This window comes from Vigna umbellata, chromosome 1 (genome assembly GCF_029865625.1).
Source record: "Vigna umbellata cultivar VRB3 chromosome 1, Vumbellata_1.0, whole genome shotgun sequence".
In the NCBI taxonomy this organism is placed as follows: Eukaryota; Viridiplantae; Streptophyta; class Magnoliopsida; order Fabales; family Fabaceae; genus Vigna; species Vigna umbellata.
Genome location: NC_142165.1, coordinates 103028486 through 103042724, shown reverse-complemented (window position 1 = coordinate 103042724; position 14239 = coordinate 103028486). Strand labels below are relative to the sequence as shown.

The following is a 14239-nucleotide window of genomic DNA, read 5'->3' as shown; positions in this document are numbered from 1 at the left end:
ATAACATAAACCGTGTTGAACGGGTTCAAATTGTCCAATATCTCAACGATATTGTTAGTTAACCGAGTTTCACTAATTCTACTTAGTTTTTTTTATTATGTTTTGAATGTTATATATTTTTTTTCCTTCTTTTTAAACTGCATTCGTAACGCTTATTCTGTAGGTGTCCCAATAATAGTGGAAAGTGTTGTCCCAATCCGAACTCGTCGGACTCAAAATAGGCCTAGTAAAAAACAATTCAATAAGAAGTTTAATATAAAAAAAGTACATACATAATTATAACAAGTAAATCAGTTTTAAGTGTTCAAAATATAAATTGAATAATGTTATTCTTTGATAGTTCGCGGAAGATAGTACCACCAAGTTACGCAATTGAGTATATAATTAAGGTATATAATTAAGGAATAAGTTGAATGCAGAAATAAAAGAAGAATATTGTGTATTTGATTTTATGTCGGTTATTTATAATTATGTTAAATACCCGTCAATTTTTCTTAATTCTCGACTCTTCTTCCACAAGGAAGTGATATTAAAAATTGTGTTACAAAATCATATATATAGTTTGGACAAAGATATTCTAACAACACTTTTTAATAATTCTTAAGTGTTGCTATTTTATTAGTCTGGATATTTAAAAGGATCAATCATAAACTATCACATATCACATATATTATTATAAAAGAATTATCAAAAAGGAAATTATTAAAATGATATTTTCCTGTATAGTTTACCCACCACTCATCAAATTAATTACTATCCTACATAACTGTACTCTGTCGTGTAAAATTGGAAAAGTAATTTTAAGATGGTTACATAAAAAAAACATAATTCTTTTTATTAATAATTTAATTGGAATAAACTCACTTAAACACAATAATTTAAATGTTATTGTATAAACTTAAAATATCGGATTATTGCCTGGTCCATGCCTAGACCGTTGAAGTCTTCACTGACAAAACAACACACACCACATCTTAACTTCAGCATCAAAATTGCCAACTCTTTCTCTTTCCGAGAAACTGCCTATGGTCTAACTGTTCCATCAAGTGGAGCCTTGCGTTTACTTTCAATGTTTTGAGTTTTTTCACACTTGGTGCTGAATGTAATAATTAATATTATTTATTTTTCGTTCAATTCTTATTAGTTAAATAAGCGAAAACCTGCATTCTCCAACTGACTCAAACTCTATATAAAGAGGAAGGAGTAAACAACAATCTATTGTTGTTGTTGATGTCATGATTAAAAGTGCTTGCTAGTATTAACTACACGATGTGTAAGTGCTTCTCGTCCCTTTTCTCTCTGTTTTTTATTTTTTTGTTTGTGCTTCAACAAGCATCAACGGGGAATGCGTCAAATGCATCATCAGAGTATGAAGAGATCAAGTTGAGAGTAGGGGTGCCCAGGAAAAATGGTTTCCAACAATTTGTGCATGTAATTGGGGAAACTTCTCAAGAAAATTACAACATATCAGGATATTGCATGGAGGTTTTCAATGCCGTCATAACCCATTTACCCTTCAATGTGTCTCTACATGTTGAACCTCATGATATTGACTCAAGTGAGGGTTCTGGATACGACGCTCTTCTAAAACTAATTCCGTCATCAAAGGTTAGTAGATTTCATTCTTGTACATGTTTTTCTTTCATTTATATGTAGCCGGATAACCTGACGATGATTCTGCTTTCATCTTTGCTTAAAAATTCGACGAAATAGTATGATGTCGTGGTCGGAGATATAACCATCCTAGCCAACCGTTCGAAGTTTGTAGATTTCACAGTGCCTTATACTGGATCGGGAGTTAAAATGGTAGTACCTGTTCGACATGGGAGGGATAAAAACATGTGGACTTTTGTCAAACCCTTCAGTTGGGATCTTTGGTTGAGCATAATCATCATCTCTACCTTCATAGGGCTTGCCATACTCATCATGGAAAGAAACGTAAACGCTCTGCCTAATCAAGAGGGTTCTCCAAATCAAAAAAAGTTTCACCCTGCTACCTTCTTATGGTTTCCAATCTCACAAGCCATTCTTCCTGAAAGTAATTACACATATGCTGTTGATTGATGCTTTAGTCTTACATGATTTATATATGAGATTAATTAGCTTATTCGGTTTCAATATTTTGGAGTTTCAGGACAAGTAGTAGTAAAAAGCTGCTCAAGATTTGTGCTGATGGTTTGGCTTCTATTGGCGTTCGTCCTCATGCAAAGTTACACTGCGAACTTGACTTCTATATTGACCTTGGATCAACTGCAACCAAGCTTTCTCAACGTGAATGACTTAAGAAAAGGGGGCTATTACGTTGGATACCAAACGGGGTCTTTCGTTCACGACGTGTTGGTTAAGCAATTTAAGTTTGACCCTTCTAAACTGAAGCCATACAACACCAGTTGCGAGTATCACGATGCTCTAAAGCTTGGAAGCCAAAACGGGGGTGTTGCAGCTATATTCGATGAAGTTCCCTACCTTAAAATCTACCTTCAAGAATACGGATCCAATTACATTATGTCTGGCCCCAAATATAGAAATGCTGGGTTTGGTTTTGTAAGTCTCTCCTCTCCAATTCTCATTCTTGAACAAGCTTGTGTTTGGGTTCATTTTCTTACAGTTGTGTTAATTTGTACATTGTTTGCAGGCACTCCCTTTAAACTCGAATCTCACGGCGTACTTTTCGAGAGCCATCTTGAGTGTGACTGAAAGTGATTTGATGAATGAAATTGAAGAAAAATATTTTGGGAAGAATGAAGTTGGTGAACAAAACTCGTCTGAGGAAGCATCTTCTGCTCCTCTAAGTCTCAGCTTTCATAGCTTTGAGGGGCTGTTTTTGATTACAGGAATTTCAACTTTTTTTGCACTATTGATATCAGAAAGTGTTTTATGGCAAAAGCCCATTTTGATGGCTAAAGCATTGAGTCGAAGGTATTTGTCCTTCGTGGCGCCTACCACGGAAATACGCGTTCATCCAACTCATGATTCAACTCACGGTATAGAGGTCGTTTAGAAGACCTTCTTAAAGATACATTGATTCTTGCACATGCAAATTAAATTTTTGTGTATGTATAGGTGTCACAGGAAAAGTCACGAGAGTTTTCTTTATTTGTATGTATGTATGTATGACAAAAATAGGAGGAACGAGTTCATGTTTGAATGTTATTAGTTTAAGACTAACATTCATAATCATCGTACAACACTTAACTCTTTTGTAAATTCAATTGGATCTGACAGTTTAGTTAAATAATATAATATACATCTATTCAGCGCATTATGATTTCTTAATTTCTTTTAGTTTTTTAAGTAATTAAAAAATAAATGTGCTGACTTTTCTTAGTTTCTATTTAATTGAATAAATAATATGAAAACAATTATATGCAAATTAATTTTAAAGTTGACTTAAAGAGAGTACAATCTCTTTAAACATATAACTTGAACAAGAAGTTGTTAATCTATGGCAAATTCGTTGGACGAGCCATGATTGTCTAGTTAGACAAAAGGTTTACATGTGTAATTTTATTCTTATTTTTATTTTTATGTGTTTTGGTCTTTGAATTTTATTTTAAGATTTCTAAATTTTCTTAAATTTACGTGATTATATGGTATCAAAATTAATATAAACATTCTTTTATCTTATTATATATATTTGCATTCTTTAAGTGATGATTCTCTTGATTTTTGGATTAAAATTCTAATTATTATCAAAATTAATATTTTTATGAAGAATATTCATTTAACTTATCAATTGATTAGATTGTAATTTTTTTTATTTTTGTCTTATTCTATTTTTTTTCTGATTTATTTTTGTTGTATTTTTTAAGAATTCAAATTCAGAAAAACAAATCATGGCAAAATCTTTTAGATAATTATGCACCACACTTATCTATCACTTCTTCGTAAATAGTTTTATTTGAATTATAAAAGATAGTATTTTCTTAAATATTCAGTTAGACTTGTTAATAAAATTATTAATTAAGCCCAAACAACATGTGGCCTGACATGATTATGCACTCCATTTTTTTTTTACTTTTTTTCTTCTTCGTTTGCGGTTTGACTTTCGTCCCGTGAAAGTCAATTATTGGCACAGTTATATGTACGCAAACTTAGATTATATTGTTTCATATACATTATATCTAGTTTTTTTAAAGAAAATAGTTTATGGATATAACTACTACATTTTAAACCGTGCAAAAGAGTAATTTGGTAATAAATAGGAAATTTTCAATATTCAAAATTCATTTCATAAAAATCACTACTTTTCTAAAATGAAACTTCATTTACTTTTTTCTTTTCAAATTTTTTTTTTTCAAAATTCATCTTATGAAGATCCAATATGTCATAGGAATGCTACCAGGTATAGAAAAAAATAATTTATTGATCAGTTTCTATTAACAAGTTTTTTTTTTCATGGGCTGGTTTTTCATTTGGGTGTTTGCATGCCCAAATGCAAGTGCTTGCATTTAACGTTTAATTGACAGAAATAAATATCTGTTTTTCTATTAGTTTATCTTTTATTATATTAATATGGTTTTTATTACACGAGGACATATTGTTAACATAGGCAATATAAATACCTTAAATATCAAATATTTTAGTTCTAGTTTAGTTATTATTTTGGTCTAGTTTGTTTTTCTCATGTTTTATATACCCTTTCTAGGGTCTTCTTATAATATGTAGCTTTGTAACGCACCGTTTTTCAAATTATATTGATCTTAATTTTTGACTCCTTGTGATGTGTTTACAAATGTTATAAACTTAATGATTATCCTTCCAATTATTTTTGCTATAGCACTCTTCAACATATCCATGATGTATTATTCGATTAGATTGACAAGTGAAGCATAAAGCTTCACATAAATTAAATTGACCCTTCTTACTTGAATAGTATAACTACTAGCTTAAGTTTTTCTCTAACTCTTCCAAACAATCAAAAGGGAAATATAGGTATTATTAAAAAAAAAAAAAAATCAAAGACCACTAACATCCTTTTTTAACCAAATAACGAGAGGAGAAAAAAAATATCTTAATAAAGATTAATATACTTCACAATCTTCTTAAGACTATAAAGAGCAATAATAGTTAGATTATTCTTTAAATTAAAAAAAAGTTTAGAAATTTTGATTTTTGTAAAAGAAAAAATAAAAAATCTGACATTTATATGTAAACGTTATTTTGTTATTAATTTAAAATTAATCTTTAAGACCATATCTTAAAAATATAGATATTAATCATTTTTGTAAACTTATATGGAAATGGCATTTCTAGAAGCTAACGAGTAATCTTCAACCTTTCGACGATAGTCGTCAATTCCAACATAAAATAGAGACTTTCTAATTCCCCATTGTTGACAAACTAATGTTGAATTGATTTGCCAAAAATAAAGATTTTTAAATAAAATTAAACAAACTATTATTAGTATTTGGATATGATTTTTTTTATAAAGACAGTAGATGGTGAATTATCTTGTACTCGTGTCCTATTAAATAAATGATTCAATTTTTTTAAAAGTGCTCTTTTGGCCACCCATCAGATGGATACTTTTTAAATATCAATTTCAATCTGTTTATTTCTAAATTAAAATTTGATCGATTCAAATAATTTAATTTAAATTAAATAGTTTTTATTTATTTTACCCTTTCAAATATTAAATAAAGCTAAAAATATAAAAAAAAAAATACTAAAACATTAAATTTTCATTTTATAGATAAATTGTTATAAACCTGAAACCAATGTATTTATTTTTAGGTTTAAATTGGTGATTGCTAAAACAATAATTTATTTAATATTTTCATTCACATGATTTGTTCATTATTTCCATGATATTTTTTCTGGAAAAACCTAACAAGTGAATCACATGAAATTGAAGAATATATGTTAAATATGAAGCAAATATAAGAAAAATGCTGTGTATTTTATTATTTAGAGTCATGTTAAAAATATTAAATGATTTTAAGTAAATAAAAAATCATCCACGTATGATTTGTGCGTGGCTAGCGTTGTAGTTATGTGAGTAGAAATATTAGATTTCAAACTATATTATTACTTTTAGTCTGAGATCCATGTAATGGATCTCTTTTAGGATTTAAATTTTAGTTTTGATGGTGTTTATATTGTTTGTTTAGACATTTTCTCATTTGTTTATCATCATTTATATTTCTAAAGCTCATTTATGTACAATGTATTGTATGACCGACTAATCTTGCTTCAACTCCCAAAATTCATATACAACAAAGACGAAGACCGTCCGATCATACATGACTTGAGGTTGAATGGTCAATCTCAATAACACAGCATTTCTCAAGAGACATTTAAGAATTAAGATTAAGAGTAAGTATCAATCAATGTAATGGGCTGAGATTTGACCGTAATTAGAACTCTAATTTTAGGTCTATCTAAACAACTATAAATAGATATCAAAGCTAAAAGATAGATGATTGTGTTTATTGTGAATTTAAGAATTTGAAGTTTGGAAGGTGGACAAAAAAGAATTTGGACTAGATTGAAACAAAAACTCATGCAATAAAGGAGAAAAATTGTGTACGCGTGATTTGGAAAATTATTTTATCCTTCACCTGAAATATATAGATTTGTGTATTGTTGGTTCATCTGAATATTTTATTTGTATGTTTCATGTTGGACAATCTCTTTGTCTTGTTACTCTACACAAGTTACTTCCCTTTTGTAACTTTTTGTTTGTGATTGTCCTTCCTCCCTTCATTCTTATGTTTCACATTTACCACATATTTCCTTAATAAGTCCAAAGAAATGACGTTGTTATTTCATCTCAAAACACATTGAAATATATAAAATGATTTACTTACCTTACACTCAACATCAACACAAAACCACCCGTTGGCCTTAATTTTAACTCTCTCCTTTTTTTTTATTCATATTTTCACAATTGATCAAATCATTTTTTTTTCTAGAAATATTAATTATGTGTCAAGAAATGCATATCAAGAGAAAACATTCCCAATTTTTAAACTAAAAATATTTAAATATAACTATACCACTTTAAAATCAGTTTTATAAAATTAAGAGAAACTAATTTTAGGAAGTGACAGTGTATTAGTTTTAATTGATCTCGGTATAGGTTGACTGAGTCTATGACTGAAGTTGAAGTCACTATCTTAACCATGAAAAACTAACTATACCGTCTTTCTTCGAAAATGCTTAGCTTATCCCAAGCCCAGCCATATGTATACTTATTTTGACTTTCTTGATTTTCTTTTAACATTTTGAGTTGAATTTTCATATCAAACCAATACTCTTATTCCTTAACAAGCATTCTGTATATTAAATTTTAAAGGTATAAATATCAAACAAAAGGTAAAATATTTTAGAAAAATACAATTGGATGTTGATTGAACTCTAATTTGTCTGTATAATTTAACATTCCTTAACATGCAATATACAGTTTTTATATGGCACTTGGATGTTGATTGAACTCTAATTTATCTGTATAATATAGTTTAAAATATTTGTGAATCCATTATTTGGCAACTAAAAAGCACTCTTCAATGGACTAAAACTCTATATAAAGAAGAAAACGTGAACAACAATGTATTGTTTTCGTCCGATGATTAAAAGTACTGGCCACTACTCACTATACACGATGGAGGGTAAGTGTTTTTTATCTCTTTTCTCTTGTTTTTTACTTTTTTTGCTTGTTCTACTACAGGCGCCGACTGGAAATGGATCAAATGATAGAATGAATAATGGAGAGATAAAGTTAATAGTAAGGATACCCATGAGCGATTTCCCTCAGTTTGTGGATATAGTTTGGGAGCCTTCTCAGCAAAAGTACACGGCATCTGGATATTGCATGGATGTTTTCAATGCCGCTGTTACCTACTTACCCTTCAATGTTTCTCTACGTGTTTTACCTGCTGTTGTTGACTCAAGCCAGGTTTATAAAACACACCATGCAAGTCCAAAACAAATCTTAACAGAGGTTAGTAAAATGTACCTTATATATGCTTTTAGTATTTAAGAAAAAAATAAAGCCACAAAATCTGACAGTTAACTACTTTTACTTTGCTTGAAAATATGACAAAAAAAGAGCGAAGTTGTGGTAGGAGATGTGACGATCCTGGCCAACCGTTCGAAGTTTGTAGATTTCACAGTACCATATATTGCATCAGGTGTTAAAATGGTAGTACCAGTTAAACACGGGAGGGATCAAACCATGTGGACTTTTGTTAAACCCTTCAGTTGGGATCTTTGGCTGAGCATAATCATCATCTCTACCTTCATAGGGCTTGCCATACTCATCATGGAAAGAAACGTGAACGCTCTGCCTAATCAAGAGGGTTCTCCAAATCAAAAAAAGCTTTGCCCTGCAACCATCTTGTGGTTTCCATTATCACAAGCCATTCTTCCTGAAAGTAATTACACATACGCTGTTGATTGATGCTTCAGTTTTATATAATTTATATATGGGATTAATTATCTTTGTTGGTTTCAAAATTTGAGATTTTCAGGAGAAGTAGTGGTAAAGAGCTGCTCAAGATTTGTGCTGATGGTTTGGCTTCTACTGGCGTTCGTCCTCATGCAAAGTTACACTGCTAACTTGACTTCTATATTGACCTTAGATCAACTGCGACCCAGTTTTCTGAACCTTAATGATATAAGGAGAAGGGGTTACTACGTTGGATACCAGTCTGAGTCTTTTGTTTACGATGTCTTGATTGACCAATTTAAGTTTGACCCATCCAAACTAAGGCCGTACAGAAACATTGCCGAGTACCATGATGCTCTAGAGCTTGGAAGCCAAAATGGGGGTGTTGCAGCTATATTCGACGAAGTTCCCTACCTTAAAATTTACCTTCAAGAATACGGATCCAATTACGTTATGTCTGGCCCCGAATATAGAAATGCTGGGTTTGGTTTTGTAAGTCTCTCTTTTCTAATTCTCTCATTCTTGGACAAGCTTGTGCTTCGGTTCTTTTTCTTTAATTTGTTATATTTTTTGTTGTCGTTGTAAAACTAATAAGACTAAACACATAATAATACAGAAGTCATAATTAACTCGTCTATGCAAAATCTGACTGTGTCTTGGGTGAAGTAATTTAGTTAACTTCAAATAACAAGTTATTAATCAAATGCGAATTATATAGAGTGCACTTATTGTATGTGTTATTTATGTTATATTTCCAGGTATTCCCGTTAAATTCCAATCTCACGGCTTACTTTTCGACAGCAATCCTGGATGTGATTGAAAGTGGAATAATGAATGAGATTGAGGAAAAATATTTTGGAAAGAATTATATTGGAGGAGAAGTTTCGTCTGGAGAAATATCTTCTGAAACTCTCAGTCTCAGCTTTCATAGCTTCTCTGGGCTTTTCTTTATTTCTGGGATTTCTACTTTGTTAGCGTTATTGGTTTCAGAAAGATTTATTTGGCAAAGGCTCATTTTGATGGCTAAAGCATTGACTGAGATTATGTCCCCAATTCCTCTTTTCAAGAAGAAAACACGTACTCATCCAATTCATGATTCTACTCATGGAACGGAGGCTTAAGACCTTGTCGAAGATAGATTCCTACATTCGGATGTGTCTGCCTGAAATTGAACATTTGTTATGCTATATTAAATTGGGAAAAAATACAGCTTTGAAGATAGACAAAATAGATTTTATGTTTAATTTGTAAAAAAATAAGATAAAACTTGAATGTGTATAACACTCTCTATGTAAGGCTGACATTTTTGTTCTTGTATTTATTGAAAAGTAAAATAGATACATAAAAAAATGCATATCAAAATGGATATACTATTATTGTAAACCTTCACTAAGTCTAATATATTTTGTGTTTGAACCCTGCTAATGTATATATTTTTTTTCATTGCAAATATTTATATAAATATATATTTTTCATTTTCTTCTAGTTTTTAATAATATTTTTTTTGGTGGTAATAATTCTTATATTAACCAATATATATATTGAACATCGATATGAATTAAATCAAAATAAGTAAAACCTATACAGGATAAATTATTAATGATTCATAAAAGAATACAATGAAAAACAAAATTGAAAAGACAGCATATATTCTTTCATCAGTCATAATAAAAAATATCAAACTCAAAGTATGTTATTAATCTTATACTATAATTTAAAATATATTAGATCCAGTCAATTGTGAGTAGAAAGTCATGTATCCATGACTCAAGATATTAAAGGATTAAACTACTACAAACAAAAATACAAAACTAATTAAACACTAGATACAACCTTTGTTATCATTGTCATAAATACAAGAAAAACAAGTCCAGACAGAACACAATCAAAGTTGGTGATGATAGCGACAATTTAATCAATTTTGATTCGTTAGGTTAGTCTTAAATTTCCTATTATCTAAACATACTTTTAGTCATATTTAATATAGCACTATAATAAAATATATATTGCCCATAGAATTTTATGAATGAAAACAATTTATAGATAAACAGGATTAATTGGTACGGGTAAGTTAGGTTTCACTAATGGTAAATGTGAATGAGTTGTGTCCAAAAAATCATCGGCCTTTGGTTTGAGTTGTATTTATCTCAATCTTGTTTGGGTTAATTTATCTTGACATTTGGCTCGTGTTGATTTGTTTCTACTTTCAAATCATCATATTGACTCGTCATAAGATTTCACTAGTGATTTTCAGTCTATGTTAACTTGTCCATACCTCTAGATTATATTGACCAGGCTCAATCTTCGGTTTAAGTATTGACTCAGGTCGAACTGTCTTGATTGTAAATCTAGATTGATTAATTTTAACTTTCTGTTTGGATTGACTCTTCTCAATCTTTTGACTAAACCGATTCTATTCGACTATAAATCAACAACTATTGACTTTTAATCTAGCTCAACCTTCATCCGATATTAGTATAATAAAAAATGAATTTTTTTTGTTAGTGTAATAATAATAAAGATTCAATTTTAATGATTTAAATAGAGCAAAGACAAAATTATCTATCACTATTTTAAAATGACAGAAAAAAAAGGTGGAAAATATATTTACTAAAAAAAATTAAGCTGTTAGAAATATAAAAATAATATATGTTTTGTTGTTGAATGGCAAATTAATACACAAACGGATGACGTTTAGTTACCTTTAAAAATAATAAATAAAAATAAATAAATCTGAGTCTGAATAATTATTTACTCAATATGTGATAAGAAGAGAAAAAGAAAGAGGGTTGAAGAAATAAAAACATATAAAAAAACACTTGCATAATTAAATTAAAGAGAAGAAGTATGATTAAGAATTGGTCAACGAAAGCGCAATCTAGAAGGTTTAAGCTCGTTTAACAATCTGGAAAGTGAAATTTTGAAATGAGACAGACTTTTTACTTTACCAACGCAATTTCGATCTCTATGTTTATATATATTACGTACCCATTTTAATTTTTTTTTCATGAAATTCATTAAAATATCAATAATTTCTATAGATTTATATATATATATATATATATATATATATATATATATATATATATATATATATATATATATATATATATATATATATATATATATATATATATATATATATATATATATATATATATATATATATATATATATATATATAGGATTTGATTAATAGAAACTATTAGAAAGAAGCAATAAAACTTCAGTGATTTAGATTGATTTTTCTTCCTCAAGAAAAAATATAAAATTTTGATTTGATGATTTCTTTTGTTGACTATTCGAACCGCGTACGAAAGTTTGACATTGATTTTGTACATCACCATTTTTGCACCACGACTTAACTGGACAGAAATTGGTTCTTGCTAAGCCAATCATAAGAACTACAGTTAAGTATATAAGATTTATGAATATTTTCGGTAAAATTTATATGACGTTTCCTACACACATCATTTCACACTATTATTAAATTAATATCTTTCTAGACTCTTTTGAGTTTCAACAATAACTCGAACTCAAAGCTATATTATTAAAAAACTGTCTTCATTTCTCATTTGAATAAATTTCTTCGACTTTAAATAACTTGAGTTTGTAGACCAACATTAAAATAATATTTTTATTGATAAACAACCTTCATGAACACCCTTAACTTTTTCTCAATTGAAAGTTATTTAATAATCTTCTTCGTAATACGCAAATATGACTATGACGCGGCTTTAGATAGATTTTAGTTTAAGTATTGGTAAAAGAGAAAAATATGTAAAAAATTAAATTAAATAATTTTATCTATAGTCTAGTTTTAGCTTAAAGAAAACAATATTTTATTTTTACGTTTTCATAAAAATTTATAGAAATTATACCAGAAAATTTCTATAAATCTAGTTCTGTAAATACCATAATATAAATTGACATCTTAAATATTACATTCCTGCCAAATAAATTCCTTTCGACCGCATAATTTTCAGACAACCCGACAATAGCTAGCTTCAAAGATCATGGAAAATGGATAGGTCATTAGTCAAAAAAAAAATCCACAAATTTTCCATACAAATATAATGGAGAGCCAATGCTCAGATTACATATACATATGCCTTCCATGACTACCGCCAGCTATGGAAACCATCAAAGAATTATGCTCACTAAGCATAAACAAGATTTTAATAAAACAAAAAGACTTATTTTATACAACAGCAAACTTTCCATGTATCGGACAGCCCATTCTTAAGATTGCATATAATATAAAAGCCTTTCATGAATTACAGCTGTGGAAAAGTCAACCACCTAAGAATTACTTTTTCCCACTGATAACAAGTGACTGGAAAGGCTCCCTCTTTATATCCACGAATGTGGTGAACTCCTTGCTCAATGGCTGCTTTCAGGTTCTCCCTCCATTTGCATATAGGCATTTTTCCACCGTCCACCTCTCACTTCCAATCGTATAGCTGAAGCCTAAAAGATATAAATAGAATTGAACAATCATAAAAATCCAGTGGTGGTGTATTATCACTGACAAAGACAATATCAAGAATAAGGGAGACCAAGACTTGCCGAACAAATTCCATACAAAGAAAAGAGAACGAACCCCCTCTACTCTGGCAGATGGAAAAAAGGTTTTTCACTTGTCAAATTTAAGTTGAAAGTAAAAAATTAGAATTTAGTGCTAAACACAAGATACAAGTCGTATAAGAAATCAGGCCGCATCATTCAATAGTCAATTCCAGTAGATATTTATAAATTTTTAATTTGATAATTTATAATGTTAAAAAATAATTTACATGATTTTATCAAATTTAATAAACAATGAAAAAATAAAAATATATGTATGAGTGTATAAAATTCGAAAGGAGCGTTTCAGATCTCGATATCTGATTCTGTCTGTATCGGATGTGACCAAAAAAATTTGTTTTTCACAGTTCAAAATCGGATGCATACATTTTAAAATTTCTGTTTCTCACGTGCAGATGTAAAGTATTTTTTTAATATATTATTTACTGTTTCATTACATTACTTTAATGTATTATTTACTGTTTCATTACATGACATGATTTTTAAAATTTCTGTTTTGCATGTCCAAATTTCTGTAAAATGTTTAATTATATTATTTACAAATGTTTAATGAAATAATTTTAAAATTTGTTATATTATTTTAAAAGGTTTAATTATATTATTTATACGGTAAAAGTTTGTTTTTTTAAAATCTTTTATTATATTATTTTAAAATTTAAAAGTTTGTTTATTTTGAATGTAAAAGTTTATTAGATTAATTTAAAATGTTTAATTATATTATTTATACATTTTTAAATAGATAACTTGTATACAAGTATGAATATTTTAAGTTTATTAAAAATATAAATTTATTTAAAATTCATATCAAAAAATTATAAAAATTATTATGTAGTTTTAAGTATTATTATATTTTGGTGTTTTTATTTTTAAGTTTATTAGATTATTGTTTTGATTTTATAATTTAATTATAAATGTTTAATTTATTCTATTAGTTTTTAATTTTGTTAAAATTTTGTTATAAAATAAATTGTATGAATTTTTTTAATTTATTTAAAGAAAATTGGTATGTAAAATTGATATGAAAAATTTGAATGAGTTTTAGGTACTATTATGTATTATTATTTTGGTGTTTATTTTTAAGTTTATTAGATTATTTATAATTTATAATTTATTGTATTAGTTTATGATTTAATTATAAATGTTGAATATATTGTATTACTTTTTGATTTTATTTTTTGTATGATAAAAGAGGAGAGGAAGCTCTATGTGTGCTAGAAACCAGAGAATGCAAGAGGAGAGGAAGAGAGAAGCCAGAATAGA

General features: G+C 28.5%; 2 protein-coding genes and 1 long non-coding RNA gene across 5 annotated transcripts; 2 read left to right on the top strand and 1 right to left on the bottom strand.

Annotated features, from left to right (window-relative positions):
• The first annotated feature begins 1158 nt into the window (after positions 1-1158).
• On the top strand, positions 1159-3262 carry LOC124830482 (glutamate receptor 2.8-like). Of its 3 annotated transcripts, XM_088105275.1 has the most exons (5): positions 1159-1273; positions 1367-1608; positions 1714-2038; positions 2129-2544; positions 2636-3262. In XM_088105275.1, the coding sequence occupies exons 2-5, from the start codon at positions 1480-1482 to the stop codon at positions 2999-3001; spliced, it is 1236 nt and encodes a 411-aa protein (XP_087961401.1). In that variant the 5' UTR covers positions 1159-1273; positions 1367-1479; the 3' UTR covers positions 3002-3262. The 3 variants fall into 3 exon arrangements, with proteins under 3 accessions (XP_087961401.1, XP_087961400.1, XP_047160163.1); XM_088105274.1 differs by having other exon boundaries at positions 1175-1608; XM_047304207.2 differs by having other exon boundaries at positions 1176-1608; positions 2135-2544.
• A 4193-nt stretch (positions 3263-7455) lies between these two features.
• LOC124830483 (glutamate receptor 2.8-like) lies at positions 7456-9817 on the top strand. Its single transcript, XM_047304208.2, has 4 exons — positions 7456-7945; positions 8054-8378; positions 8475-8884; positions 9151-9817. Exons 1-4 carry the CDS (start codon positions 7553-7555, stop codon positions 9511-9513), a joined length of 1491 nt encoding a protein of 496 aa, XP_047160164.2. The 5' UTR covers positions 7456-7552; the 3' UTR covers positions 9514-9817.
• A 2614-nt stretch (positions 9818-12431) lies between these two features.
• LOC148207014 (uncharacterized) lies at positions 12432-13096 on the bottom strand. The gene is made up of 2 exons (XR_015786752.1): positions 12962-13096; positions 12432-12862 (listed from the first exon to the last, which is right to left on the bottom strand). It is a non-coding gene; the product is annotated as an uncharacterized LOC148207014 (long non-coding RNA).
• Positions 13097-14239: the final 1143 nt, after the last annotated feature.